Genomic DNA, 27,732 nt, shown 5'->3' on the forward strand with positions numbered 1-27,732 from the left:
AGTGGAAACACACACACACACGCACCACACACACACACACACACACACACAGAAAAGTGATTTAAAAAAATGCATGATCAAATGAAAATTCAACGAATGCACTTGTTGAAATGATGAAATATGTCCAAACTGAAACACATAGATGACTGACACACCACCACACACACACACAACACACACACACACACACACACACACACACACACACACACAACACACACACACACACCATAAACGTGTGTGTGGTGTGCTGTGTGTGTGTGTGTGTGTGTCGTGTGTGTGTGTGTGTGTGTTTGGGGGTTTACAGACAAGGTAGAAAAAACAAAAAACACTGATTTAAAAAAAAACTATCCATGAGTCCTTGGGCTCTGTTGAAACCCTTTCTTATCCCATATCAGGTTGTTCATACCGGTGGGGGGGGGTGATGTCAGCAATGTACATCACTTGATCACAGATCAACTGATGATGTCATTCAGTTATTTCCCCGTCTTCCTGTCTGAGTCAGCGGAGTGTCGAAAGAAGAATTACAGGAAGAAACTCCCTTCTGTCTCCCTGTGAGAGAAACAGGGGACTGTGGGGGTGGGGGTGGGGGTGGGGTGGGGGGGGCGGGTACTGGGGAGGTCTAGTTTGGGCTCAAAGGTTACAGGGTGAAGGAGCAGTTGGTGCAGATTACGAAAGACAAAAAAAAGAAGACAGGAGAGAAGGACTGGTTATGTAACCCAGCCAGCAGCCATCGCCATCTCCCGACAAAGAAAAGGAGAAGGAGAAGAGACAGGAAGGAGGGATGGTAGAGAGAGAAAGAGGGATAGACAGACAAAATGATGAGTGCAAGGCTAGCTAGCGGTTGTTCTTGGCGGCTTCCTTGGCAGCCACAATGAGAGGAGTCAGACTGGAGAGAGGCTTCGCCATCTTCAGAAACTGATGCTGAGAGAGGGGAGGGGAAGGAGAGGAAGAGAGGGAGGAGAAGGGGGAGAGGGAAACGGAGGAGGGGAGGGAAGAGAGACGGAGAAAAATATTTTTAATATATTTAAATGGATACGGCAATCTGGTTTTAAAATGAGTTTCACCAGATGCGATATCATCATCTTTGAATCCGAAAATGTTTTACACAACAGAGAGAAAATCTCTGCAGCTCATCAACTGAAGGTAGAAACTCTGTCTTGTCATTTGCTGATGCTACTCAACAGACACGCATGAACACACACACACAGACACACACACACACACACAATTGAATCAACCTTCAAACAGTTAGAGAACAAGGACTCTCCAGCCACACATACAAAGGATCCATTAAAGTGAATTACTTCTCTAACAGACCTCCCCCTCAAACAGTATAAAGTCCCAGCTTCACCTCTGGGCTCTGAGTCATCGAACAGTTACACAACTCTTTTTGCTGCTCGGCTACAACCCCACCCACACATCTCTATACCTACAAGTGTCTGTCTGAGAGCGGACAGCTGACACCACCTCCAGTCGACCTGTCCAGTGTAAATGTGGAAGTTTAAAGTCTCTTTATACATCAGTGGGAAATGTTATTTTTTTTACTCCAGAGTATTTATTTGACAGTTACTTAAAGGATTAAGCTTCAATATATAAAATATATGATGAGCTCATGAAATATGTATTTTTATAGATTCAACTAACTAACTCCATATAAAACAGTCAAAAAGGCTGCTTATACATTAATGCTATAGGAATAATAATCCAATAATAAAGGAGCCATTTTGCTAATAATACCTGTGTATTTTTACTTAAGCAGCATTTGCATTGCAGGACTTTAACTGGCAACTGAATATGTTTATGATGTGTTATTGTTACTTTTACTCAAGTGATTATTAAAAACAAGCCAACGCAAATTCAGCTTTTGCCTGATGGCGAAATGTATACACATTATCTTTACACAATGGCAGTTTGTCATGTGACATACAGGGATCTTATATATTGATGCTTGTAGCTTGTAGTGCCGACACTTCTTCCTGACGGAGGGAGGGAAGGCAATTTCTAATAGATTAAAAAAAGAAAGATAATTAATAATTAGAGATATTTGTTATTATTATAAGTTATTTTGCCTTTTCTTCTTTTTTTTCTTCTTCATATTTTTCCTTTATTTACCCAGGTGAATGTTTTGATAAACATTTAAATCTCTTTGGGGCAGCAGAAGTGTGTGTTATTTTATAGGTCCTGTTGGGGAAGATATAGTGGGTTTTTTGGTGCCAAAATATTCTGCGTATTTGATGTTTGTAAGTTGAAAAATTCAAAAGATAAAAAATCCTGTTCTTTTCCTGGATTCACCTCTGTCATTTTGACACCCTATTACATATGTATGTATGTATGGAAACACATCAAACACACACACATATACACACACACATATACACACGCATGCATGCACGCACACACAGACACACACACACAGCTGCTGTACCTGCAGTAGCTCTTTAGCCGAGCCTCTCTTCTCCACGTCCATCTCCAGACATCGGTTCAGGAAGTCTCTGAATATCGTCGACAGTTTCTCCGGGTTCTGGAGCTCTGGTGTCCCGTTGGTTGCTATGAGATACAGCGCCTTGGCGACACACATCAACAACCTTTTACTCTATGTCCCATGAAGCACATCCAAGGATTTGAAAAGCTTTTACTCTGGTGCCATCCAGTGGTGATTTTTAAGAATGACACACTGATCACTTGATGCACTGTGGTTCTTTACGGAGAAACACTGCTGTGGTAATATGTACTGTACTGCACCAAATACAAGACCAGCCTGATTGTAAGACAACTCCCCTCTTTAACACCATTTTTAGGGTGTGAGGTCCTATGTCAAGCACAGTATTGTTTTGTAAAATAACTTAAAAAATTAAATCAAAAGTAAAAAAACAAACAAAAAAACAATGTGTTGTCTTCTCTCCCAAGAGCCAGTGAATCAGTCACACACTCACTCTCTGTCTCAGTTAGCACTTTCAGTAGACTCACTACTTTAACAACATTAACCGTCTCTCTGTAGTGACACAGGTACTCTCTCTCTCTCATTCAACATGTCTCGACTTAAATGTGAAAAAAAAAATAAGACACACAAAAAAAGTTATACTCACACACACAAAAGTCTGAGGCCACTTCTACATTCAAGTGAAAGGGAAAGTGGTCTCAGACTTCTGCTCCACTGTATGTGGCCAAATGCAGCATTAAACAAATGCATTTGTTTTGATATTTACTGTCAAACGGTTCCTGTATTATTCAGAAATCACTGTTCAGATACTCTCTCTCCTCATGTCTTATATTACTGCTCACATTGATTCACATATCTCACTCAAACTGATCTCCAAACTAAAATCAGATGAATAAGATCATTTAACAAATCATCAAATATCAATCCGAGTCATGATTCAGTCAGACATGAACACAGACATGATAACACCACTGCAAATAAACCTCCATATATCTGCTAAAAAAGTCTGAGAAAAAAGAAGCTCCTTAGTAAGTAATCCAAAGATACTGTAGGTGCTACAGTAAACACACTCAGTGCTTTGATTAAACACAATCTCACCCTGAGTGGATTTTCGTTCAGGTAAGGCGGCTCCCCCTCCACCATCTCTATGGCCATGATGCCCAGGGACCAGATGTCCACTTTGGGACCGTAGGCTTTTCGGGTCACAACCTCCGGAGCCATCCAGTACGGGGTCCCGACCATAGTGCTGCGTTTACTCTGCTCTGGAGTGATCTGGGCACAGAACCCAAAGTCAGCTGGGAGGAGGAGAGAGGAAAAAATGAGTCCATGTGTTCACAACGTTTGCAAGAGTTTAAAGTTCAAGTTTAAAACAGAAAGTTTTAAGTTTAAACGATTGCAAGAAATTTTTCAACATAATCACTAATGTGAATCAGTTTCAGTTTCCCTTTTATTGTTTACATCAAAGCTCTACAGGACATTTCAAAAACCTACTGTATATATACGTATATATATAAATATAGCATAATAGCATATCAAGATAAATAATATAACAATATAGAGTCTGTAAACTATATAAAGACTCAAGTAAATCACACCTCTATCTATCTATCTGACAGACTGAGGTCAGACTGAACTTAAAGAATCAGAGCCTCCCCTGCTGGTCAAAATAGGACACTACAACAACCACCCTCAGTGTTGTGCTGTTGATACAATTACACAGCAAATAGCCATACACCAATATAAATAAATAAATAAATAAATAAGAAATATAAATATAAGAAATAATTAATACACAGACTGAATAATTAAAAGAAAGAGATGATATAATGACAGCTGTTGTGCACTGACTGAGTTTGACGGAGCCGTCCATGCCCAGCAGGATGTTGTCACTCTTGATGTCTCGATGGATGACCTGGTTCGAGTGAAGGAACTCCAACGCCAGCAGACACTGCAGAGAGGGAGAGAGAGAGAGAGAATATGAATTATACAAAAAAGGTGCGCAATAAAACTTTAGGAGACCATCCAGCTCCTGAGAGAGAGAGAGAGAGAGAGAGAGAGAAAGAGAGAGAGAGAGAGAGACAGAGAGAGAGAGAGAGAGAGAGAGACAGAGAGAGAGAGAAAGAGAGAGAGAGAAATGTGGTCAAAGTGTTGTCTCAAGTCTCTTACCTCTCTGCACACAGCAGCTATCTGGGCCTCATCCATGCAGGTTTCCGTGACGACGTCAGTCAATGAACCTCCGGCCAGGTACTCCATCACCACCCACAATTCGTCGCCCACCAAGTAACTATGGTAAACATCAAAACATCTGTTTAATTGGTAGCGGTGCCATTTAGGTTTTTTTTTTTTTACAGATTTATAGCATGAATTGATTGTATATTTCCCAGAGGTCAAGGTCATTTCTACAGATCGTTTCATCTGACACAGAGACATTGAATATACAATCATATACAATGAAAGCAGCAAATTGTCACATTTGAAAAGCTGGAAAACAGCAAACATTATGATAAATTACTTAAATTATTAATCAGTTATCGTCATTTAGATTACTATTACTACTTCTAGATTACTTTTTTTTGTTTGTCAGGGAATTGATCAATCGACTAATCCCCAGTGCCATTTGATGTCTGTTGGTAAAATACACTGGCTGGAAACAGGACACACTTTGCTGGCTGTTTTTATTCTCTGGTTTTTGTGTTTCATGGACCAACTGACATTTAACTCCCTCGTTTCTCTCCTTCAGTACAGTCAACATTCATGTCTGTACTGCACTGTGGCGACTTTATTCTATATATGCCTGCTCCTCCATCTATACTTCAGTCGTTACATGTTGTCACAGCAGGTGATGGCTCATCACTGTGACCTGTACATCAGTGGAGGCTGTCTGTCAGAGGGGACTAGCACTCTTTAATATTGATTACTTATAAAGTCTTTGTAGGAAAACAGCCTGGATATCTGACCTCTCTCCTTCAGTTTAGGTAAATTCATTGTTCCACTACATGAGAAAAGAGCTTGGGCCTTTAAATGCTTTGCTCCTTTCTGATGGAATTCACTGGAGGATGATCTGAAAATGGATCAACTGATTTCTTTGGCTGATTTTCAGGTTTTAACTGAGTCCTCCGCTGACAGCACCGGCACAGACTAAGGACACATCAGGGGCCAGTTTCACAAAGATACTTCAGACTGGTCTGTAGTGTTGGTCCAGCCTTAATTCTGTTCATAGATCAGTCTGATGTTAGTCAGACTGTTTCACAAAAATAACAACTGACTCATTTCAACACAAAAACATTGCCCCCAGGCTAACTCAGGCCTAACACCAACAAAACAGGAAAACATGGCTCATAATTGAGTTACTACTGAGTTTGCTAACATTGTTATAGAAAGAGCAAAGAGCAGGGAAAGAGTTTTTAGAGACTGGAGCCATTTTTTTTTTTTTACAAAATAGATTTAATAAGTAAAGCGTCCTTGTAACTGTTGAATTCTTCCAAAAGACAAACATTTTCTGCTGGGGTAAATAGAGCTGAGATGGATGCGGTTCCTCTGTCAGCCATTTTTTTTTTTTTTTTTGAAAAAAGTTTTAATTTACCCAGAATTCATTGTACCACAATCCAGTTTAAGATAGTCAAGAACTAAACTGTTTTGTGCAACAGACGAATTTAGACTGAGTCTATCTGAAGTCCGACTATTTGTTCTATCTAAGCCACAGTCAAAGTCTGTCTGAGTGAAGTGCAGAGCCTGAAGTTAACTCAGCTTTTATCCTATTTTGTGTTCAAATGTTTTGCTGGTTCAGTCCCTGCTCTTGTCCTGTGATTTACACGTTTGGATGTTTGTCTGCATGCTTGGTTTTTGCTCTGTGACATGTTGTGTTTGTTGTCCTGCATACACATGGCGTTCATGCAATAGAGAGTGAAACTGCTCTCATTAAATGAATGAATGAATGTAACTCTCATATAGGAAAATAGGAAAGGTCATGGACACAACACTGGGCATTAAAAAAAATAACTAAACAAAGACCAAATGCAGTCTTTTGTGAAACCCTCACAATAAATCAGTGACAGTGAAAATGTTGTTTCCATGGGGATGACAGTGTTATCACCAGTCTTGCATGTGCCTCATTGTCTCAAGAAAAAAAACACACGCACACACACATGCGTGCGCGCGCGCATGCGCGCGCACACACACACACACACACACACACACACACACACACACACACAAAATGTCCAGCAGGTTGCCATGGCAACAGCAACAGTGAACCAGGTAACTTCTCATCATGTTTCAGTCTCCACAGTTTGCAGCTCAGTGGTGTTTCCTCAGTAACATCTACAGTGTTTCCACTGCTCCTGGAAACATCTGGAGTTTTCCAGGTTTCCAGGAAAGGTTTGGGAACTTCACATTTGGCTATTTTTTTCAACTTGTTTCACATACTGTATCTACTTCCCTTCAGTTTCATTTTCATCAGAGCAGCAACATTGACAGGGAACCAGTCAGAAGTAAATATAATCCTCCTGCTTCGTCTGCTGGCTTGAAATCATTAGGTGCCTGCTGTGTTCAAATGCGCTGCGGTGTCATGTCAGCGGTGTCACTTCGCCAGAAGCACATTCATGCAGCATTATTCATAAAGTGACTTAATAACTGACCCCTGAGAAGGAGAGACTGACTTTTCTATTCAGATCAGTGAATGATTTTTAAAAACGGACAGTATATCTTTTCTTTTTGTTACTTCCTGGATAACCATATGTAATGTTTGTATACTGTAGGTAAAGGTGTCATAGTGCCTAGCAACAATGTTGTTGTTTTCTTTTGTTGTTATTGACATAAATGAAAAGTTTGAAGTATCATAAAAGGACATTTTAATAAGTAGTGACTGGTTTGGCTGGGAGTTGATACTGGTTTTGAGCTTTAGAACCTACGCTCCATCAGCACAGATATACAGACATACAGATATCCAAAGAGATTCCAACCGATGCTACCAAGCTCTAATTAAATCCAAAGAGCTGGAACAGTCTCTAAACGTGAAACCATATGAATCACAGAAAAGGATAATCCAGGAAAAATACAGAACTGGCAGTCAGACAAACCGTCACATTTTCTTTCCCTGTCATGGTAATTTACTTGCTGTGGCACCTGACAAATGAACACAAAGAAAATGTGTGTGTGTGTGTGTGTGTGTGTGTGTGTGTGTGTGTGTGTGTGTGTGTGTGTGTGTGTGTGTTTGCCTAACCTATCCAGGTAGTTGACGATGTTTGGGTTCTTGTTTTCCCTCATCACCAGAATCTCGTTGATGATCAGTTCTTTCTTCGGCTGCTGCTGCAGGTTCATTTGTTTAATGGCAACCTGAGATAAAAAGAGAAACATTTGACTTTTCATTGCAGTTAGGACTCAAGAAATAAATCACACAGACTGAAACAAACACAGAGCAGAGACTGGGGTAAAAGAGGGGTAAAAGACAAGACAGACAGACGGGTTTATTAAGAGAAACAGATAATGCGACAGAATAAAAGACAACAACAGAAAGAAAAGGAAAATGAAGTGAAGACAGTCAGCAAAGGCTGTGAGGAGGGGACGTATCTAAATCCAAAGGCAGTAAAAGGTTGTTAGGCAGCGCAGCCTGACAGACATTAAAAAGCCAGCACACAGACTAATCCTCAGAGAGTGAAACTGAGGAGGATTAGTCTGACAGACGAACTGAGCTCCTTTAAAATTAACCTGAAAGTCACAGTTATTGAAGCCGGACTTAAATCCAGTTACTGCCACAATGTTCTCACTGTGCAAACTCAGACTGAACTGCTCTCTTCCCCCGAGTCTCTTCCTCCCTCCTCCTTTTCCATGATTGAAGGCTGACACCCAGGATGAACTGACGTACGCTTCCTTTAAACTCCCTGTCAAGTCTTTAGCATCTAGCTTTCCTAACCCATCTTGACTTTAAAAAAGATTTTGTTTAAACTTCATTTCCCACTAAATTTGCAATTTCTACCTTAGACTTAGTCTGGGAAAAAATTTTAACTCACTTCAGCATCATGGTTTAACATAACTTTACTTTAAACTTGCTATAGGTTCAGCTTCATCTTCATCATCCAGGGAGTGGACTTTATTTCCTCTTGACTTCAAGATGTTGAAGTTGATTCTTCTTTAACCCTGAAGAATGTGTCTGTAATGATGTGGGAGCTTTAACATACAGTAGCTACTGCATCCAGTCAATCCCTTAAAAAGATATTAATGCTGTCCTGTGTTTGTAAATTCATCATGGACGTTAAAAAAGGCTGAAAGAACAATCTCTGAATGTCAGTCTTTTCACAAACTGTATCTCTCTGGGGGTTTTAACCATATTCACAGCGTAGCTCAATCGACGTAAGTCTGTCGGTCTTTCTGTCGAGATTTGTCATGATTTACTGGACCTGAATGTCTGTATCCTCCAGTTTTACCAACATGTCCTTTCAGCACTGCTAGCATTACCTTTGTGACTGAGCGGTGTGGCTCGGTGTAAGCTGAAGGAGAACAGAGAACAGAGGGATGTAGGAAGAAAGGAAGAAATAAAACACTGAGGATGATAAAGGAAACCTACCTCCTGTCCAGTAGCGATGTCGATAGCTGTGTACACCGTCCCAGACGCCCTGACAACAGACAGCGTGAGAGCTCCAGGTCAACATTCAGCTGCATTTATTTGTTGAATGAAAACTATTTTAATTTCTTAGAGGTCTTTTGAGGCAGCACCATGAATATTTGCAGGTTTCACTTTTTTCTTACAAAGTAATGAAGCACATAACAACTTTACAGGAATAATATTCATAAGAGCAACATTCAAATGGTATTCAACCAATAACACGTTGCCTTCACGGCCTTGGATTTACTTCTTATGTTGCTTTTCTCCCACACTGTGGCCAACATAAACCTCTCAGCCTCCTCCTATCCATTTGAAGTTGAGCTGAAACTATGAATAAATTAAATCATTAATCAATTAACAGAAAATAACTAGGGACTTCTAAGAAAAAATGTGACGTTTTCATCTTCTCTAATGAGAAGATTAGCTGCTGTTCTCTGTTCTACATGAACTGGATATTCAGACTGTTGGTTAATAAGACATCACATTGGGCTCTGAGAAACATTTTTCACAATTATCTGGTGTTTTATAGAAAATATTAAAATATTAAATGACTGATCCGTTAATTGAAAGAATAATTGATGATGAGAAATAATCCTTAGCTGTGGCCCCTAATTTGAACTAATCTTTGTTAGATTAATAACAAATCAAAGTCAAAGCCTGATATTACTGTAAATCCTTGTGACTCTAACTTGATGAACAGGATAGAAACAAACTCATCACAGGCTTCTTCATGATGTAAAATAAACATATTTCTATATTCTTCTTCAAATTTGGCACAAATGTCCACTGGGACTCAAGGACAAACTGATTAGATTTTGGTGGTTAAAGGTGAAAGGTGAAAGGTCAGTGTGACCTCACAAAACACTTTTTAGCCTCAACTCGAGACTTCACAGCAATTATGACAAAATTTCACACAAATGGTTCATACATTATACGACTCTGGATAAACAGGGATGGGACCTGAAACTAGTCTGAGTGGAGGAGGCAGACAACCACCAGGAGGTGAGTCTAGTTGTACACGGTCCCTGACAAACAAACACTGAACTAAACATTCACACTGACTGAATGAACCAATCGCAGGAGACATTAAATTTATGACTTACCCCTGTCCAATCTTCTCAAAGCGTGTATATTTCTTCTTGGGGTCTCCAACACTTACAATTGTCCCTGAGTTGAAGAAAGAGAGAGAAAGAAGCAAAAACTCACTCATTGACTGATGGAGACAAACAGCAATGAGCAGGGAGGAGCAAGAGAACAAGAAGAAGAAACTCCGGCCCTTTAATCCACAGCTGTTCATTTTACAGTACCACTGAATTTGAATGGATAGAAGAGTCAGGTGTCTTTCTATCCATCCTAATTCTACTCTATGTTCACCCTCAGGTCAATGCAGCATGCTGACTGGGAGGTAGAGCAGAGAGAGGAGAGGAACAACAGACAGAAGACAGAGAGAAGGAACGAGGGATGAGACAAAAACTAAACAGGTCAGCAACAAAATGGAGATGTAAAGAAGTCAAAACGGTCAATTCAGAGGAAGAAAGAAAGAAAGAAAGAAAGAAAGAAAGAAAGAAAGAAAGAAAGAAAGAAAGAAAGAAAGAAAGAAAGAAAGAAAGAAAGAAAGAAAGAAAGAAAGAAAGAAAGAAAGAAAGAAAGAAAGAAAGAAAGAAAGAAAGAAAGAAAGAAAGAAAGAAAGAAAGAAAGAAAGAAAGAAAGAAAGAAAGAAAGAAAGAAAGAAAGAAAGACAGCTCTGTCTGCAGTTCAGGAATCAGAGTCCACAGTAGGAGGCTGATTAGAGGACAAAACTTGGAGTCACTCTGGAACCGCAGGAGACTGGACGATGGAAAGAGAAGAGGACGACCAATCAAACGTGAGGATTGGACAGAGGGGGCGGGGACAGTGAATATCAGGTCTGTCAGAGAGACGGACAGACAGGCAGAATCCTGGGCTTACCAGCAGAGAGAGACCTGAGCACATCTGGACAGGCGTGGGGCATGGTTTAAAAAATATACAGGCTTTATTCATGGGTTACAAACACACAACAACACATTTCAAAGTGCGGAGGAAGCTTCGTTTTTTTTATTTATTATATATATAGTGTATATATCTGCTTCAGTGTTTGCGCATGTTTTTCAAACTGTACAGAGTTTAAAAAAATACACTTTTCATCATGAGGAATGTTGAGTTAAAGGATCAGACTTTGTCAATAGTAAAAGTTTGATGTGTTGATATTTCTCCTACATAAATTTCTGTTTATTATTTTCTGACTTTTCTCTAATAATTGATCATTTTTCCTTCTTATAAAATGAATTGTTGTAGCCATAGATTTAGCCGCAGTGCAACAGTGATGTTTAAACTGTCAAACTATTATTATTTATTCCTCAACATGCATGTTTTTTTGATCTAGAGTGTGGTTTTATTTAAATTGTCATCATTGACTTTTTATAATTAGATATTGTGTAGTTTTAGAAAACAACAAATTTGTTGCCTGGATTAAAACTAGTCAGACTTTACATTATCTTAAATATCATTAGGAGGACGAGTATGAAAACTATTTGATCATTTTACATGTGGAATACATTATTGAAAAAATGTAAAACTGTAACCACTGCACATGTTGTAAAAACTTAACAATATTCAACATCATGTTAAAATCAACCACAGGTTATACCTCTGTATATCATCTCATTTCATTAGAAGACAACAAAACACAGTTAACTTAACTTGACTGATTTATTTCTCGTGTTGTTCAGTGTGCTGCTCACCTGCCGCCTGCAGTGCATTCTGGACTTTGATTATCATGTTTCTACAACTTCACACCAATAAATGTTACTCATTTATTCTGATTATTACTCCGGTGATCTCAAAACAACAAATTCAAGTCAGAAAGAATGACTTCCACAGACAGAGCCTCCGTGTGAGTAACTCGACTTTGACTTGTAAATATTAACGTCTGGCTCATGGTAACTGCCACAGTTAGAAAAGTTGAGCTTCAAGAGGAAAGGCTGTGGGTTCCCAGAGGTCTGTGCAACAAACCACTGATGATAGTCCAAATACTTTTAGATCTGCGGTTCATTTCTGAGAAAACAAAACCTTCTTCCTGTTAGCATCTGTTAGCTGTGGCAGTCAACCCAATAAAACATTTGCTGAAATCAACACCAACCAGAGCCTTGAGCCTAAAATAAAATCAGACCCTGCTCTCTGAGGGCGGCTGTGTGTGCAGATAAAGACAATGTGATGAAACACCCTGTCAGAAATAAGAGTGGAAATGAGACTAAAATTAGCTCAAGCAGACTCCTGTCCTCACTGAACTACAACAGGTAAATACTGCATCAGGGTTTTTCACTATTTACTATATACAAATCATCAGTGACAGAACGAACAATATTCAATGCTGATATTATATAGGAGCGGTATATAAGTATTGGGACTTATATGGGCCTCTGTTAAAGAAAAGGAGCTTTACCTTACTGAAAGTTACACATTTTGATCAGGATCCTGATGGAGGCCTAAGAGGTTTTATCTTCCCATGTCCTAATAAAAGCTTTTAAATGTATCAGAGACCCTTGGACTTTAAATGACTTCAGTCTGACAGAGGACAGTTTGACCTTTGACCAGGAGGAGCCACTGCTTCTCTTCAGCTGATCTCTCAGGAGTGATTTAGTGTCCCTGTTCGTTTTTTGTTTTTGTTTTTTTACCACACACAACTGTATGTGGTTTCAGGGTAGCTTGTTACCCCCGGTAACAAGCAAGCAACTAACATCAGATGTGAGGTTGTCAAATGTCTGAGGTACTGATGGTGTCTGAAAATCATGTTCTGTCTGCTGAGCATGTATTATTCTGTAGTTTAGTTGAGAATATGTATGTGATGTATGTTTAACTCCATCTGATGCATCATTACATACACTATATGGCCAAAAGTATGTAGACTGTATGTAGTATGTAGACAGTATGTAGATTTGCTCCCGTTCAGCCGCGAGAACATTAGTGTCGTCCAACAGTGATGCTGGGTGATGAGGTCTGGCTCTATGTCTGTGTTCAGGGGCCAAGCTCAGGGCTCTGTGCAGGCCAGGAAACTGGTCGCTGTCTAAATTACCATTGTATGCTGTAGCACTATTACAAGCTCAAACCATATACAACAGCCCCTGCGGAAAAGTACACAAAGTTATACAGAGAGTAGTGTCCACATACTTAAGTGGTTGTTCCTTTGTTTAGTGCCTGTATGTAAACTAACTGAACTGTTGGTAACAGGATTTTTAATGGTCAAATGACTTCAGGAATCAATTCTGTGATATATGTAAAATTAAGTTATATTAAAACAATGGAGTGTTTCATAGATACGACTTAAGCTTTTCGAACCGGTGTGTATGTGTGTGTGTGTGTGTGTGTGTGTGCGCACGTGCATGCATGCATAAATTGTCTTACGTAATTTCTCCAGGATCTCCTCGTCTGACATCTTCTTCTTCCTGGTTTTGTCCTGAGGGCGGGGCAAGGAGGGCCCGGGGGCGGGGCTTGCACTGGGAGGGCTGCTGGGAGCTCCTTCCGAAGGGGGGGCGGGGGTGACGGCGGCCGCTGCAGCGGTCGGTGGGGAGATGGGGGAGGTCGCAGCATCTTTGGTGGGAGGAGGAGGGAGGGGCTCGATCACTGAGCGAGTGTATATCTGAAAGAACAAGTTCAAACTCTGTGACATTAAAACAAGATTTTTTGAAGTCAGATTTCCACACACTGCCAAGCATACATTTTCTAACAATACTACAGAACAACAAATAACTTACAGAGTATATAAGTATATATACTATAACCATTAGGTAGTGGAAAATGAGTCACAATCCTGTACTGTACACACTGTGATAATTTAAGAATGCCAGTTTTCTATGAAACGGCTTTAAAAAATCCTGAAATATTCTGGTGTGAAATTAGGATGGTTGTTTATTTTTGATGTGTTTGAGTTTTCTGACTTTGTCTGTAAAAGAAAACAAGATGGACTACTGAACTCAAAGTGTTGTTCTTTACAAAAAACAATAATAAAAACATTCATACTTCGTAGACCTGGTGCCTGGGGCAGTCACACCAAAAATTGATTTGATTTAGGTTTTCTCTGTTTACTGCACTTTGTATGAAGTTCATTCATATTCACAGCACATTCATGCCATTATTTTGAAACCCCACTTTCGTTTTACTGCCTAAAATCATCTCGATATACAATATATTACATATATGATATGGTCAAATGCAGATTGAACTGACTGAAAGAACAGGCTGTCAGCAGTCAGGATTAAAACACTTCACATTTAACACTAGCTACAGACCACTTCATTGGGAATGGCTTGTCCGCAGGAATAGAATGCAAGCCCATGTAATGTCCCCAAAAGTGACTATTGACTGTATGTCTGTGTGTGTGTGTGTGTGTGTGTGTGTGTGTGTGTGTGTGTGTGTGCGCGCGCATGGTTTATGGTGGGAGTTCCAGTCAGGTGCACTGGACTCGTTTCCATGGATACGGTGGTGGCGCCATGGAAGCAGCCTCTCAACCGCCAACCTGTCTAACAGAGGAGCAACAATGTGTGTGTGTGTGTGTGTGTGTGTGTGTGTGTGTGTGTGTGTGTGTGAGAGAGAGAGAGAGAGAGAGAAAGAGAGAGGGAAGGACATAAAAACAGGAATTTGTGAAGTTGTTTACAAATGGTGACGACATTGTGTGTGTGTGTGTGTGTGTGTGTGTGTTTTAACAGGAGTGTGTCTGTGTGTGACCAAGCATCAACATCTGAGGCTGAAAAATGAAGTCAACACTGAAGCACCAAAAAATGCAGTTCCTCTACTGACCACTAGAGTCTGGCTCCAACAGTGAGTCAGTCTCCATAGACTCCCATGTCAAAATGTCCAACTTTACAGCAGAAATAAACATGTTTACAGCCTGGTACAAAAACAGTTTTGGTCTCTATAGATAATTTCCTTCATGATGACTGTAGGGGGGTGAATTTTTGTATAACTCATTTGTTTACATTTTATCAAGGCTTAAATGTTATGAATAACTGAGGGTGTGCAGTGAGTGATCGTATGATAAACTGACATGCACCAGAATCTCAGGTCCACACGTGCTCCTCCTCTTTGCCCATTTTTGGATTAACCAGGAGTTAGGGGTGGAGTCAGACACTGCCAAGATGGCAGCGGCAGAGCAGCTCACTCTGAGCTTCAAAACCGCTCTTCAGAAACCTGTGGGTGTCGTTAGGGAGGCTACATCCATCTTTATTTACAGTCTATGTGTGATGAGATGAGCAGAATATTGTGACATTAATATAATAGTTTATCATTAATGTTAATAAAATTGTTTCCAGGAAAAGCTCCAACTGTTTTTCATGTGAGTATTAAAAACGGGTTAAACAGTTTAAAAGGTTAAACACAATCAATTTGTTGCTTCAAGGATAATTGATCAATAATTTGACAATCATGATTAATTGTTCGAGTCATTTTCCAAGCAAAAAATGAAAGATATCTGAAGAAGCCACCTTTGAATCTGGAAAACTGTGATGGATATTTTTTCACTATTTACTAATATTCTGTGGATAAAACAATTCATCGATTATAAGAATTATGAAAATACTGTCATATGTAGCTGAAGACCTGAACATACTGTCTGTTTGTTCTGAGGCTGAAAGGGATTTTTTTCAGGAGAATTGAAAGCTGCAAATTCAGTTAGGCTCAGTTGCCAGTTTATTAGAAACATCAAAGCTGAAACTATACAACAGTTCTGCAGTAAATCCTCCAGTAAGTCCAGGCGAGAATGTTCGGTTTGTGTTGAAACGGCTGCAAAGAGGAGCTGATTCAACTTCATGCTCATTTAAGAGGATGTGGATTGTGCTGCTGTTGAACTGTATTACATTATACAGGGAGGTGTTTGATATTTAGCATCCAGACTCCAACTGATAAAACAGCTGAATCAACAAAAATTGAGCATCATAACCTTCATGAAGGGAGGATGTATTTCAGGACTACTGGAGGTTTGTCCAATAAACTGGCAACTCAGTCTACAGCCTCTTTTATACAGCCTGTTGAAGGCAGGAATGTTGTGTCTTTATTCAGCTTCGCTGTTCTATAGAAAAGGCACCAACACAGATTGGGGGGCACTGTTGTTCTGTGTTTATACCAGCAGCTCGTTTACAGAGCCGGATCCACATCTATGTAAAATTCAGAGCCGATGTGGCGGCACAGATGTCAACGCTGTTGTGTTACACATCACACCTCTGATTCTGATGTCTAAAATCACACAGTGAGGCGGCGTCATGACAGCTCTGTGAGGGTCAGTGTAAACAAGCAGAATGAGGGGCTCCATCATGGTAACAATACAGGACGTGTGTATGAAATGTGCTGGTGAAAAAGAAAGTTTACTGTGAATGGAAATAGTGAGGCCTATTGTCAGATTATTGTGTGTATGTGTGTGTGTGTGTGTGTGTGTGTGTGTGTGTGTGTGTGTGCTCCTGAACTGACCTAGCAGAGAACAGAGAGCTTCTTTGAAAGACTGTTTCTAAATAAAAACCTCAGCTTTCCCCTGTGACTGTATCACACACATACACTCACACTGAAGTCTTTGTGGCCTTATTAGAGAGGTGAGGTGAGGTCCATTTAAAGATTAATGGGTGTGAGAGACATAATGAACGACGGACATCAGTAAGTGACTCAGCTGGGACTGCTGATGTGATAATTCTTTTTGTGTGTGTGTGTGTGTGTGTGTGTGTGTGTGTGTGTGTGTGTGTGTGTGTGTGTTGAGTGTTTTAAACACCTTTGCTCTCACACACCATAAAACACTGTCAACACTCTGACTTTGCTACAGTTAGGACAAAATCCTAAAACCCATTTAGTGAAGTAGCTTAAGTTCTTTTTTTTCCAGTCCTAGTTTTTTTTTACCTCAAGTGAACACTAAAATTCAGTTTGTTCTTGCTGTTCTGCCAAAATTACATTAAACCATAAATAGAACATGGACATGTGTCTCGGCCTCATACTCAGCAGCAGCAGTAGTGTGTGTTTGTGTGTTTGTGTGTGTGTGTGTGTGTGTGTGTGTGTGTGTGTGTGTGTGTGTGTGCGTGTGCGTGTGCGTGTGCGTGTGCGTGTGCGTGTGTCCTTACTGATTTGGTGTGTTCTGGTCGTGGGGCAATCACCGGCGGCGGCTCAGCCTCATCTTCGTCCTCATCCTCGGATACGGTTGCTATGGCGGGCGTCTCAGACACAGCCTTGGCGATCTGCGTGATGTCAGAGGGGGAGAGAGGGCGGAGCCTCAGTGACACCATTGTCACATTAGCTAACAGAGACACGAGACCCATCATGCTACCACGGTTACTGTCACTTCCTCTACCGCCTCATCATCTCACCATGCACAGACGCTCTTCTGCTCGTTCTATTCTCCTCCCTCGCTTTTAACCTGCTTTCTTCCTGTCTTTCCAACCTTTCCTGTGTTTCCCTCCTCTCATCATCACTGTTGATGTCTGAATGCTCTGGTCATGTCTGACTAGTCACACATCCTCCACTCCGTCCCTCTCTTCTTCTCTCCTCTATGTCTCTCCCTCTGACAGTCTGATGCTCGGCCGGTGGCCAAGCTGCAGAGACAGGGATATGGTGAAAGGAGGAAAAGATGCTGATTCACAATGCAGAGAGAGAGAGAGAGAGAGCGACAGAGAGAGAGAGAGAGAGGGAGGGAGAGACAGAAAGAGAGGGAGGGAGAGAGAGAGAGAGAGTGAGAGAGAGAGAGAGAGAGCTAAAGAGAGAGAGAGAGAGCGAGAAGTGTGATCATCATCACTTCCCCCTCCTACCTCCTCTTTATTTTCACCTTCATAGTTTGTTTTAAAGGCAACTTTTACTGCGGCAAAAACAAACATAAGAACACTGAGTTTGTAGCTGTGTGTCTGTGTGTGTGTGTGTGTGTGTGTGTGTGTGTGTGTGTGTGTGTGTGTGTGTGTGTGTGTGTGTGTGTGTGTGTGTGTGTGTGTTGCTGCTCTGGCAAATCAAGTAAGGTGCACTCAAAAACACCTGGTAGAATACCTGTCTACTTTTAAGCTAGAACGTACTGTTCTAGTTCATATTGCGACACAGGAAAAGAGGATATTTTTTCCCCCTGAATATTAATATCTAAATGAAAATGGGATTTTTTTGCAAATAAAATTACATCTCATTCATATCTGATATCAGGATGTGACTAGCAGTTACAGATTTGTTTGATCTTACAGTGTTTATAACATTTTTAATTTTATATCTATTTTTAATTACAATTTCCAGGTTTCTATTTAGGATTTAATCACACAGTTTAACTTTGCTAAATATTCATACACTAAGCAATAATAACATTTACACGATCTAAAGAAAAATGCTTTTTCATTCAATTGTAAATTAGGTGTTTGGCAAATCCTTAACATGTATATTTTCTATATCATAGAGTTGTCAAAACATTTACAATTTTTTTTTTATTAAAATGTACGTAGTTTGCTGTTAATAATTCCATTTAACAGGTTTTGCTAAACAGATATTAATCAATAATAAGATTGATCCCTTTAATATACTGTATGTCCTCGCTGTGGTCCCTTCACAGAAATGTATTGGCCAAACACATAACTGACACTCACACACCAGTTTCCTTTTAAGCTAGAACAAGTAGAACAAAAATGTTTTTCTCCTTCAATTGTAAAACCTGCACTTTATACAAACTCATTACAAATGATCAGTCATTTCATTCATTCAAGATGTAGCTTCAAGTTGCAGTTGCAGTTGCAGTTTAGGTTTTTAGTGGTTGTTAATTATAATTTATGAGGCAATAAAACAAAATTTTTTACAGCCAAACATTTATCCATAAAGTATCAGATCAAATGATTAAATCCTTTTGAAGGAATATTTCAACGTTTGGGGGAAAAACTCTTATTAGCTCTCTTGAGTTAGATGAGAACACGTGAGCAGTAAATCTAAAGCCAAAGTTAACTTAGCTTAGCATAAAGACAGGAAACAGGGGGAAACAGCTAGCCTAGCCTCTAATGCTCACTAATTTACACATAATAAATCGCTCCAGATACGAAGGAAAGACAGTCTTGCACCTTGATACAGGGTCATCCACCTCATCCACTTCTTTTACACCCTCCTCTGTTTCAAGTTCATTCTCCTCTCCCCCCTTTGTCTCTCTCTCTCACCTCTCTTATCTCACCCCGGTAGTAACTCTCTCTCTCTCTCTCTCTCTCTCTCTCTCTCTCTCTCTCTCTCTCCCTCTCTCTCTCTCTCTCTCTCCACCGAAACTGCGTCTCCCTGGTTTGTCTCATCAAGCAGTAGATTAAACCTCGTCTCCTTCACTCCTTCTCTTAATCTCCTCATCGTCTCACACTGCAGCTCCTTTCTCTCTTAATCCTTTCATTTCTTGCGACGCTGACAAACTGAGGCCAGGCTCCATTTTCCCCTTCAAGATAGTCCCTTCTCAAATTCCCTCTCCACTTGGTTTACCCTCAAACTTTCCTTTAGGTCTCTTCTACAGAACTTTAAAAAGAAAAACGTCCTGATTGAGTGTACTGAGTTACTGTTTGATGTTGACAGTGTTTATTTTATCTTAGCTTTAGTCTTCAGTCCCTTAATGACTAAGAAAATAACTTGTAGTCACACACATAATTTCATTATTGGAACTTTTAGAGACAATTCAGTTCAAAACTATAAATTATTTAGTTTTAATCAGTTTTATGAAGACAAAACTGTAGTTATGCATTTGTTAATTTTCTTTGTCAAGTAAGTAAAGCCCTATATTTCTTATTCTGGGACTGCACTTGAGTAGCTTTGATACTGTCTGACTGAAGCAGGCAATATTAGCACAGGGCACCTTAAGAGGCCTCCTTAAAAGCCCACTTCATTCTGACTGCTGCATATCTGGAAGCCTGTCGAGGTGGAGGTTCTGAGAGCAAACCGTAAAACTAAGTAACAGAACATCATTGGTTGGAAATGAGAGTGGACAACACGAACATCCGCAGCAACAAAGATCACAGCAGGATGTCACTTACAATACGACTCAAGTAGCTGTCTGTGTGAACGAGCTGTGCTTGGAGTGACTGACGTAGCATTCGGAGCGGTCTGAGGCAGGGATTACTTTTACATACGGTGACCTCACTATTTGAAACTTTGGCCACGTTTAATATGGACAACATGATACACAAACATGACAGAAAATACGGAACAGCACAATACACCCCGTTTAAATACAAATTAAAGCAGCCTAAAACTTGATGATGCATTTAACAATGTAATAATATCCAGGAAGGTTGAATCATTCACATCAGCATGTGAAGAAGTTAATCAGTCGATCGACAGAAGAATGATCTGCAACTATTTTGATATTCGATTAACTCATAGTTTTTAATTGTGACTTTTGTAGCAAATACGTTCCTTCTACTCAGCATCTGCTTTTCATTTGTTTTTGCTTTTCATTTGTTTCGGCCAGTTTTTGCCTTTATTCAGATAGGAACCGTGAGAGAGTGACAGGAAAGCTAGGGAGAGAGAGGGGATGACATGCAGCAAAGGGCCTTGCGTTGGATTCGAACCCATGGCCCAGTAAACTACATATCTTTGGGTTTTGGACAGTTGGCCAGGCAACACAAACTAAAAAATAAATAAATATTAAATTTAAATAATCTGAAGGTTAATCAATGATGACATAATCAATAGTTTCAGCAGTGAATTGAACTACCTAAGACACATCTTTAAGTCAATTTATGTCACTCAAGACATTCAGTGATAAATTAACATGTTGAGTTCTTAACAACTGTGGTAAAAATAAGAGCACCAGACATGCTGTAAATCCGCATCTCTTCTTCTTCTGTGGTTTTTTTGGCGGTTGGCAGACAGCTTTTTGGTGCATTGCTTCCACCTTCTGGTGTGTGAGCATTGTTTACTTTCGCAAACGTTGGCGATGTTGATGTTGATGTTCATGTCCATGTTCATGTTCATTAGCTGCAAACTGATGCGTTTAGTTCACCTTTCACCTTTCATACTGCATTTGGTCATCACACAAGCCTCTGAGGCTACATCCACACTGATATGTTTTGGTTTTAAAATGTGTCACTTTTGCACCTGGCATCCACACTTATAATGCTTCTCTGGCCTTACTTTTCTCCATAGCTAATCCTCGATCATTGCATTTTCTGCAAGTAAGCAACCAACCGCAGAGAAGACAGATAACCAATCAGAATTTAGGAGGCGGGATTAAGAGTGAGCATGTCATTTTCCTACATAGTTAGACAGCTACCAAGCCACCTTCATAAAAACAGTGATCAGTTAATAAGTTCACAGCTCGTGGCGTCCCCTAGCAGCTCAGAAAATTCTGTAACTTTACTGTTATGTTAAATCATTAGCTGATATCTGATTGGTTTCAGAGCAGCTGGTAGCTGTAGAGATACAAGATACAGAAACAGTTGTGTCTGTGTGTTGACAGATGTTGTCTCACCGTTGTGGTGGAGGAGCTGTAGGCATCTGCGTTTTTATCTGCAGAGAAAAACACAATGAAAACGTATAAGACAAAAACACTAAGGTGGAAGAGAAAGATACAGCACCATGCAAAGGTTTTCTACTTTCATCCATCACACAACACCGTAAGGAGGTGTTTGATTGGTCCCAGATTCATTCTGCGGCAGGACAATGAGTCCAAACGTACAGTCATAAATAACTATCCACAGAGAGACGGAATAACAAGGAGTCCTGTTACAGACGGTCTGGTCTCCACAGAGCCCTGATCTCAACATTATGGAGTCAGTCTGGGATCACATGAAGAGACAGAAGACACTGAGACAGTCTCCATCCACAGAAGAACTGAGGCAAGTTCCCTAAGATGCTAAGAACAACCTACCTGCAAAGTACCTGAAAAACTGTTTTTAAACGGTAAAGGTCAAACCTAAATTTGATTGATGTTTTTTCTCTTTTCTGCTCTTTGTATGAAGTTAATTCATGGTTTTATCTTTGAAAGCATCCTCACTTCACTTTTATGCCACTGCAAAATTTCTGTATGACAACAAAACCAAACCAAACATGTCCCACCTCCCCACCTGTACATACAGTATATATATATATATATACACATAGTCAGCACCTGTGAAGCTCATGTATTTCTGGCTGTTGGTCGTTTCTTTAGAGTCGTAGAACTTTAAAACATCGAGGACGGCCTGAGGATTCTTCTTCTGCTCCAGTTTGGTGATGTTGGATGTCTGCAGGAGCCGGGCCCACTGCTCTGGCATGCCCTGCACGCACACACACACACACACACAAAAAACACACACACACACACACACACACACACACACACACATTTTATTTCTTTTTTAATTTCAATGTGTACTGTTTATTTTATGATGAGCCATGACAAAGACAAATTTCCATCACTTTATGACAGTACAACAATAAAAATATATTGTAGTAAGGACTGTAGTACTGCGCACACACACGCACACACACACACATACACACACACACACACACACACTTCGTAAAGAGTCCTAACAAGGCAGTCTTGTCATATTTGTACTTCAGTCTCATAACTGGGTCACATCTCCTTGTTTTCTCTCTCTACTCATCGGTTGGGGTAAGTCCATCACACGCACTCCTCCACTTCCTGTTCCATCACTCCATCCCTGCACTTTGTTCAGTTCTCATCTTTCCTTCATTTTAAACCATCCATCGATCTCTGTACACAGGTCCACTGTGGTGTATTCACTCAGTTATTTTCAGGTTGTGTTGACTTGAGTAAAAATGACAAATGTTTATGTGCATGTAGCTGTTAATGTGTAAGAAAGAAGCAGGAACTATGTCCCAGATTACAGAGGAGGAAGTAGTAGCTTAGTCAGCACACACACACACACACACACACACACACACACACACACACACTCACACACATTCACACGGTTTAACTCTGAGCTAAAAGAGCCTGGTCAGGCGGATCAAGTGAGTCTGTGAAACAAGACGTCTTTGTCTAATGTGATTACTTAAAAAGGTTCATTTGCCAAGTGTGTATCACACACACCACACACACAAACACACACACACACACACACGCACACTCGCAACAATGAACATGGGTCCTTTGGTAAGTAATTAAAAAATGCTGCAAACACACAAGACACACAAATACACACCACAGACGCACACTGCGTGTGTGTTACCACACACTGTGGAACAATCACACAACACCACACAGACTTACAGTAAACTCCCCAGTAACAGCGTCAAAGCCGACATGGATGGTGTGTTCAAAATCAGATGGCAGAGAAATCTCCGGACGCTCCTTTTTCTTATACGCTGAAAAAACAACAGACACAAATTTCAGATCGTCACATAATGACAGTCATAATTATAACATGGTGTTTACAAGACAGATTATACTTACTATAATAAATTGTTATATTCTAGCAAAGTCAGTTTTAGCACAAAGGATTGTACAGGAAATTATTTTGGTTAGTACAGATTAAAGGATTAAACTGAATGAAACAGAAAATCTTAAAAGCAACTTTTTAAAAGGCCCTTGAAGAGAAGGTAGTGATAGATCCAGCATTCCTCCAAGGGTTTGAAATCCAGGCAAATATTGAAAAGGAAAAATACAGAGGTGGACAGAGAGGGAAAGCTCAAGGAAAACACAAGAGAATATCAGGACGTAGAAGATAGAAAGAGGAAAATGAGAATGGACAGAAAAATACAGAAAGAGTGAGGAAAAAGACCGAGAGACGCCATATGTTGGAAACAATGTGAGATGATCCTCAGGGAAACCATAACTCCACTGGGAGACACAGGTCCAGCTCAGACCTGGCATTAACATCTGTCTCGGGTGTTAATATTTAGAGGCGTTCTGGGCCACATGTGGCCACATTCTTTTAGCAGCAAGAACGCAAATGTGTCCTGGTAGTGCAGCAGATAACTGCAGGTTTAATATATAATATATTATAATATAATATAATATGAGTTAGCCTAGAGAGCTAACAAGTAAACAAGTAGACTGTTGACTCTTACAGAATTTTTGGTTCATCAGTCATAATAAATGGTTTGAAAATACATTGTGTTTTATAGCCATCCTCACTGTCTAAAACATAAGATTCAGTTCAAAAATCACTGTCAGTTGTTCCGTGGGTAAATTCAGTGGTAAAATATGTGTTTCCTATGCAAGTAATGGCGGCCATCTTGATATTTCAAGTGGCTAATGGGATTTTTCAAATCAATGGCCCCAGATGGATCAACATACCAATTTTGGTGCTTGTATCCACATCTGAAAGATAACTGCAGTTATCTGCTGCACTACGGGCCACACTGAAGGACCACCTACTCATGTGACGTCCTCTCCCACAGTCTCATCAGCGTTTTATCATGAACCAAAAATATTTTGCCATTTCAAATGGATAAAACTTTATTACACTGTAGATCTGTACACTGATTCGCTCAGCCCCTCCTGTTCCTGCAGAGACGTTCTTCTGCTCGTTTCAGTGAAAAAACTCACAGGCTGCGTCTTGAGTCACATTCCTTCACACTCACACTTGTTCACATGAGTTCACGAGTGCATTTACACTGAACAGTGCAGCAACATGCAGCGCACTTTAAGTACCCAGATGGTGCACCCTGGACTCTTCTCGCCCTCAACCTTTTTCGAGGCTACGTAGTGGAAGGGGAGGGGCCGCCAACGTATTCTCAAACTCGTGAAAATGGAAACTAAGGAAGGCCGTCAGTGCCAATGATGGCCAGCAGTCGGCTATGTTAGCATAAAGACTGGAAACGTTAGAACAGCTAGACTTGCTTTGTTCAAAGTACAAATTTTGCCTTCCACTATCTCTATAGCTCATTAGTTAACATGCTGTATGTTATTTGTTTTGTACAAAAACAGCAACTGAAAATTTCATGGCGAGGTTATGTGGCGGTCAGTTGCTTGGCAGAAACCAGTTGGGAGGCAACCAATGGAGACTCCAGGAAAACTGGTCCCAGCCAACACAAAGTCTGGCAAATAATCTAGTGTTAGACAGCAAAATGTTGTTTTTACACTTTGGTTTGTGTTTGTGTGTTGTGCAAAAATATGTTAGCAATGTGTGTGTTACATTTGGATGAAGCCAAGCTAACCGTTTCCAGTCATTATGCTAAGCTAAGATGACCAGCTGTAGCTACATACTGACTGCTGTATCAGTCTTCTCGTTTAAATCTTGGCAAAAGACAAAATAAGAGTATTTTCCAAAAAGTTCAAACTATGACTTTATAACAAAGCATAAAACATTGTACAAGAATTGTTCCGTTGATCAGTATTTTTTATGTTTTTGGTATAAAATGTCGGCCTACAGCGCCTCCCAGACGTCAGAGTCTCAAACTGAGGAGATAAGGAATGGAAACTGCTCGTCCTGACAGAACACAGCTCACTCATCTGTAGATAAAAATGATGGTGTGTTTTGGGAAAATAAACAAAGAATACAAACATGTATGTGAGTACATGCATGTATTGTCTAAAGTAGGCCAGCCATGTGATGTGAGACATGTAAAACAGAGCTGGTACAGTAATACTGTGCTGGTTCTGGTGTGTGTGTGTGTGTGTGTGTGTGTGTGTGTGTGTGTGTATGTGTGAGTGAACTGTTCTGAAGCTCAGGTCACACACACTAACAACACACTGTTGAATTAACACTGTTTCATTTTAAGCAAGTAACTGAGGCTTCATGTCCTTTAAAAGAAGTTTGCAAACAGAATCCAAAGTTTTTTCTATGATGTTTTAAAAGCTCTGTCATACAAATGACTGGATGTGAAGAAAAATGCACTTTACAAACATAAAAGAGCCTCAAGCAGTGATGATTCACCTCAAGTTACTTCAACATGTAAAATTAAATACTAAACATATGGTTGTATTTATCTAAACACTTTCAAACAGCCGTAAAATCGACTAGTTAAGAAGTTGATTAAAGACAGCAAACACTGTTGATTGTTACATGGTGTGTGTGTGTGTGTGTGTGTGTGTGTGTGTGTGTGTGTGTGTATTGTTGGTATCTGCTGGAAAACATTCACTTTGACCACACTTTTCTTATGACATCACTTTTGTTACTGTTATATATGGTAATAAACTATTCAAGGTTTGTGTGTGTGTTGATGATGATTAATGTCATTAGCATCATCTGTCTTATTCCGGTGGTTTTCATTTGTTATAAATGGGCATTTTACAATCAGGACGTATTTGTCTACACTAGCATTGTGTCTCTACAGCAAGAGAATTCAATTAAAATTCAAACAGGTCCAATAGAGTTTAAGGACAATAACGGCTGTAATAAGTAATGCACATAATAACTACAGAGCAGAGGGCTTCTGAAAAACTAGTGCTTAATTTTACAAAATGAAATAATGTTTAGTTTATCTTTTCATTTTTTTTTCCTTTATGGTTAAAACTCCAACAGTTGGTCAACATCACCTCACACCTTAACAACTGAACAGCTTTAACGCGTCCTTATCCTTTCCCTCTTCTACACTTCTTTCTGCAGCCTCGTTTCTCACCATTAGTGTGTATCTCACCGACTGACTCAAGTCACAATGATTGGCTGAGTAGCGTCATGTGACCAGTGACATAACGGCTAGAAAAGCTGCACCGGTTAAAATAGAAATGTGTAATTATGGATTTAATGCGGTACTAATTAACATGGGAGAGAATTCTTCTCTTTTAGAGGAGAGAGTTTTTGACCTGCTGTTTAGTGGATTTTCTATCTCAGTTCCTGATTAGTGTTGATTACCAGGTCCTGACACCAGTGTTCATTCTTGTCATTCAAAAGAATCTATCGCTGTTTGGAACTCATTGTTGTTCTGTTCTGTGTAAGGTGACATGAGGCTGTAACTACAGACCAGCAATTTATGCTTCTGGAAAGTTTATAATATTGTGTTTTTACCGTTATAAGCAGCAGGTCTGTTCATACTGCAGTGGTTGTCTAAATACATGGATGTTACACGAGGTCATAAGTTTAGGCTGACCCTTCACGCTGACCTTTGTAGACATGGACAGGTGAAAAAATGATTTTCAGGCAGCAGCCATTTCATGTATTTACATTTACATTTTGTAACTGCCTCTCCATACTCTACTGTAATGATTTCTGTTTGACTTCTGAGTCTTTCTCACACAGGATTCAAACTGTCCACATACACACACATCATTCTCTACTCTTTGTAATTTTGCGCTAAGCGATATCAAACTCACTGTTTACTGTTCACTCTCCTACAGCCAGATCAGAGCTGGATTCCATTACTGCTAATGCTTACCCAACATCTCCTGCTGCTGCTTCACAGTAAAAGAGTTCAGCTGGTGAAACACAGGGCGGCTTTTAATGTGAGGCAGCAACAGGAATCTGTAAATACGATCAGTATTGACAGTGATTGTTCATTTAAAGTTATACAAAGCTAAAGAGCGGATCATTCTGAGGTCAGGGAGTAATGAACAGTCAGGTGCGCAGTGAGCGGACAGATGCAGAGCTGCAGGTTGTACGGCTGACAGCTCCAACTCCTCAGCATGGTAACCATCGCCTTCTACTGTGACCTGCTGTTGTGTTGGAAACTACTTCATCGTGGTTGTTCACAGCACGATGGAAAAAGCCCAATTATTAACTGACTTCTTTCTTTGACTTTGCTGTGAACAGATAAATCAGTAACTGATCTGCTGTATTTATGTAGTAGCTGCTCAAAAAGTGTTGCAGTACTAAACCGCACTTTCTGT

The 27,732-nt window shown here is 40.1% G+C and overlaps 1 protein-coding gene across 1 annotated transcript in view; it reads right to left on the minus strand.

Moving 5' to 3' along the window:
• Nucleotides 1–707: 707 nt before the first annotated feature.
• The window catches only part of pak1 (p21 (RAC1) activated kinase 1), a 65,129-nt gene continuing 38,104 nt past the window's right edge, over nucleotides 708–27,732 (minus strand). The window contains exons 4-16 of the mRNA XM_022738565.1: nucleotides 23,233–23,327; nucleotides 22,123–22,270; nucleotides 21,484–21,521; nucleotides 17,153–17,266; nucleotides 13,464–13,698; nucleotides 10,148–10,211; nucleotides 9,006–9,054; nucleotides 7,665–7,777; nucleotides 4,610–4,727; nucleotides 4,292–4,391; nucleotides 3,542–3,738; nucleotides 2,429–2,566; nucleotides 708–924 (exon numbers count right to left, since the gene is read on the minus strand). Of these exons, the coding sequence (XP_022594286.1) occupies nucleotides 838–924; nucleotides 2,429–2,566; nucleotides 3,542–3,738; nucleotides 4,292–4,391; nucleotides 4,610–4,727; nucleotides 7,665–7,777; nucleotides 9,006–9,054; nucleotides 10,148–10,211; nucleotides 13,464–13,698; nucleotides 17,153–17,266; nucleotides 21,484–21,521; nucleotides 22,123–22,270; nucleotides 23,233–23,327 (1,496 nt within the window). The 3' untranslated portion in view covers nucleotides 708–837. The remainder of the gene's footprint in view (nucleotides 925–2,428; nucleotides 2,567–3,541; nucleotides 3,739–4,291; nucleotides 4,392–4,609; nucleotides 4,728–7,664; nucleotides 7,778–9,005; nucleotides 9,055–10,147; nucleotides 10,212–13,463; nucleotides 13,699–17,152; nucleotides 17,267–21,483; nucleotides 21,522–22,122; nucleotides 22,271–23,232; nucleotides 23,328–27,732) is intronic.

The sequence above is a fragment of the Seriola dumerili genome, unplaced genomic scaffold (assembly GCF_002260705.1).
Source record: "Seriola dumerili isolate Sdu_G_001 unplaced genomic scaffold, Sdu_1.0 BDQW01000036.1, whole genome shotgun sequence".
In the NCBI taxonomy this organism is placed as follows: domain Eukaryota; kingdom Metazoa; phylum Chordata; class Actinopteri; order Carangiformes; family Carangidae; genus Seriola; species Seriola dumerili.